This window comes from Lucilia cuprina, chromosome 5, assembly GCF_022045245.1.
Source record: "Lucilia cuprina isolate Lc7/37 chromosome 5, ASM2204524v1, whole genome shotgun sequence".
NCBI lineage: Eukaryota > Metazoa > Arthropoda > Insecta > Diptera > Calliphoridae > Lucilia > Lucilia cuprina.
The window spans coordinates 7534676-7538086 of record NC_060953.1 but is presented as its reverse complement, the minus strand read 5'-3'; the positions used below and the strand labels follow the sequence as shown (position 1 = coordinate 7538086).

General features: G+C 30.3%; 1 protein-coding gene across 1 annotated transcript in view; it reads right to left on the bottom strand.

Annotated features, from left to right (window-relative positions):
• Window positions 1-732: 732 nt before the first annotated feature.
• The window catches only part of LOC111683623, a 22529-nt gene continuing 19850 nt past the window's right edge, over window positions 733-3411 (bottom strand). Inside the window, exons 2-3 of the mRNA XM_046951401.1 lie at window positions 2148-2343; window positions 733-1189 (exon numbers count right to left, since the gene is read on the bottom strand). Coding sequence (XP_046807357.1) covers window positions 892-1189; window positions 2148-2343 — 494 coding nt within the window. The 3' untranslated portion in view covers window positions 733-891. The remainder of the gene's footprint in view (window positions 1190-2147; window positions 2344-3411) is intronic.

Genomic DNA, 3411 nt, shown 5'->3' with positions numbered 1-3411 from the left:
ACTAGAACTGAACTAGAACTGAACTAGAACTGAACTAGAACTGAACTAGAACTGAACTAGAACTAAACTAGAACTAAACTAGAACTGAACTAAAACTGAACTAGAACTAAACTAGAACTGAACTAGAACTGAACTAGAACTAAACTAGAACTGAACTAATGGTTAAATAGCGCTGAACTAAGAACTCAACTTGAGCAGAATTAACGTTATGCAATACTTGGTTTCTAATATGAGAGGAAAGGTAGTAAAACGTTCAATTTAAAAAATAACGTTTTCTTTTGGCTGTAAACACAACTAAAGCGGCGGTTAATTTTGTATTTTTTTTATTATCTTATGAAATATTGCTGTATTTCTTATATTTTAAAATAGATTTGAAGTCGAGTTCTGTTTCTAGATTTCTAGGTTAAAGTAAACATTACTTTACTTCATTTCAACTTTCTGTCTTTGAATTTTAAATAGTTTTTCCGTTTTTATAATAAAGTAATAAATATTATTTTAAAATATATATATAAGTTTTTCCTTTGCAAACTTAAAAACTAAAATCACAGAAAGAAAATTTTATAAATAAAAATTTCTATTGCAGGAACTAAAATTATGTTTAGTAAATTTTTTACAAAAAAAAAAAAAAAAAAACAAGAATCAATTGATTATATAGAAAATAGTATAGATAAAGAGATGAACAACACTTATTTATTAAATAGTAGTTAATTAATAATTAAGTTAATTAATAGTTAAGAAAATACAAAAAAAAACTTTTAAACAAGAAAACTAAAGAAAATTAAGAAAAATAATAAAATTTCAAAAAAACTTACAAATAATATTGAACTTTTTTGTTTTGCCTTAAACTCCGTATTAAAAATCGTTTAGTTTTCTTTTATAGATTTCCATAAATTATTCTATTATCAAACAGCGTGGCAAATGATCTTTTAAATATTCAAATAATTCTTGTGACGCCCCTGGACAATTGGTCAACTCTAGCTCTTGCAGATGTCGCAACTGTATAAGACTAGAGAGACCAGATGAAGTGAGTAGTGGACAGCCAGCTAAGGATAACACCTGCAGATTACGCATTGAGCATAAATGTTGTAGACCAAAATCGCGAACTTGCGAACACCAACGTAAGAATAATGCGGTCAGAGACAACATGGTGGAAATGTAACCGACACCGATGTCGGTAATGTGAACGCATCTGAAAAGGAGAGAAAAATTAATCGAAGATATAATAATAAAATACTAAAAATTATTCAGTTCTGGTTCAGTTTTAGTTTAGTTCTAGTACAGTTTTAGTTCAGTTCTAGTTTAGTTCTAGTTCAAGCTCGATTTCAGTTCAGTTCAGTTCTAGTTCAGTTCAAGTTCAGTTCTAGTTCTAGTTCAGTTCTAGTTCAGTTCTAGTTCAGTTCTAGTTCAGTTCTAGTTCAGTTCTAGTTCAGTTCTAGTTCAGTTCTAGTTCAGTTCTAGTTCAGTTCTAGTTCAGTTCTAGTTCAGTTCTAGTTCAGTTCTAGTTCAGTTCTAGTTCAGTTCTAGTTCAGTTCTAGTTCAGTTCTAGTTCAGTTCCAGTTCAGTTCAGTTCTAGTTCAGTTCTAGTTCATTTCTAGTTCAGTTCTAGTTCAGTTCTAGTTCAGTTCTAGTTCTAGTTCAGTTCTAGTTAAGTTCTAGTTCAGTTCTAGTTCAGTTCTAGTTCAGTTCTAGTTTAGTTCTAGTTCAGTTCCAGTTCAGTTCTAGTTCAGTTCCAGTTCAGTTCAGTTCTAGTTCAGTTCTAGTTCATTTCTAGTTCAGTTCTAGTTCAGTTCTAGTTCAGTTCTAGTTCAGTTCTAGTTCAGTTCTAGTTCAGTTCTAGTTCAGTTCTAGTTCAGTTCTAGTTCAGTTCTAGTTCAGTTCTAGTTCAGTTCTAGTTCAGTTCTAGTTCAGTTCTAGTTCAGTTCTAGTTCAGTTCTAGTTCAGTTCTAGTTCAGTTCTAGTTCAGTTCTAGTTCAGTTCTAGTTCAGTTCTAGTTCAGTTCTATTTCAGTTCTAGTTCAGTTCTAGTTCAGTTCTAGTTCAGTTCTAGTTCAGTTCTAGTTCAGTTCTAGTTCAGTTCTAGTTCAGTTCTAGTTCAGTTCCAGTTCAGTTCTAGAACAGTTCGTGTTCATTGTTTAGAATTCCTCTTACCTGTCCAAAGTCAATTCTTCCAATTGATTTAAATCACAGGCAATATACTCTAATGAAGCGTCGGTTATACGTGGACACCATGATAAATCTAATGCCCGCAATTTTTGTAGGTTCTCTGCTATTAATTCCACACCATCGTCGGTCAGTTTGCTGCAGCCCGATAGACTTAAAACCGTTAAATGTGGTAGAGAATGGACTAAAAAGATATAAAAAGCAAAAATTGAATTAGATTTATATTTACTAAAAAATATAAATAAATGAATACTTATAATAAATAAAAATCTTTTTTCACATTGTGGTCACGTCGCACATAAGGTTTCTTTTTTTTCATTTCCTAAATTGTTTAATTAAAAATAAACAATTTAAAAGCCTAAATAAAATTTCAATTAATTCCTAGATTTAGTTATTTAACCTAAAATTTTTATTTACATTTTGCAAAGCACTTTTTTCCCCATTATATATCTCAATAGTAAATCTTAAGTGTTTTTGATTATGATTCCATAAAATCCAATTTAAGTTTCATACATATTTATTGATTTGTGTATTTTCTTTTTTTTTAGCATCTTTGCTAAAAACGTTTCTTTTTTATTGCAAACTTATAGATTTCTAGTTCAATAGAACATTTTGTGGTTTAATTTATTGTAAAGATTCACTTACAGACATTTACACACACACATACACATTTTTAGAATACAAATCAGTATTGGTTTGTATAGAGAGGTGTATGTTTGTGTGAGTGCAGAACATTTTATGACCCACTATTTCTATAAATATTAATAGATATTACAGTATCCGATAACTCCCACAGTTAGAGGCGAATATAACAGTGAATGACAAAAAAGTAGAGATATTAATTATCTCTAGACACATTTAGTTTGAAGTCTACAGCATAGACTATAGTGTAGTCTATAGTCTAGTCAATAGTCTAGTCCATAGTCTAGTCTATAGTTTAGTATATAGTCTAGTCTATAGTTTAGTCTATAGTCTAAAGTGTAGTCTATATTCTGCGCTATTGTCTAGTATATATTCTACTCTATAGTCTAGTCTATATTTTAGTGTATAGTCTAGTCTATTGTCTAGTCTACAGTCAAGTCTATAGTCTAGTCTATAGTCTTGTCTACAGTCCAGCCTATAGTCTAGTCTTTAGTCTAGTCTTTAGTCTAGTCTATAGTCTAGTCTTTAGCCTAGTCTATAGTCTAGTCTATAGTCTAGTCTATAGTCTAGTCTATAGTCTAGTCTATAGTCTAGTCTATAGTCTAGTCTA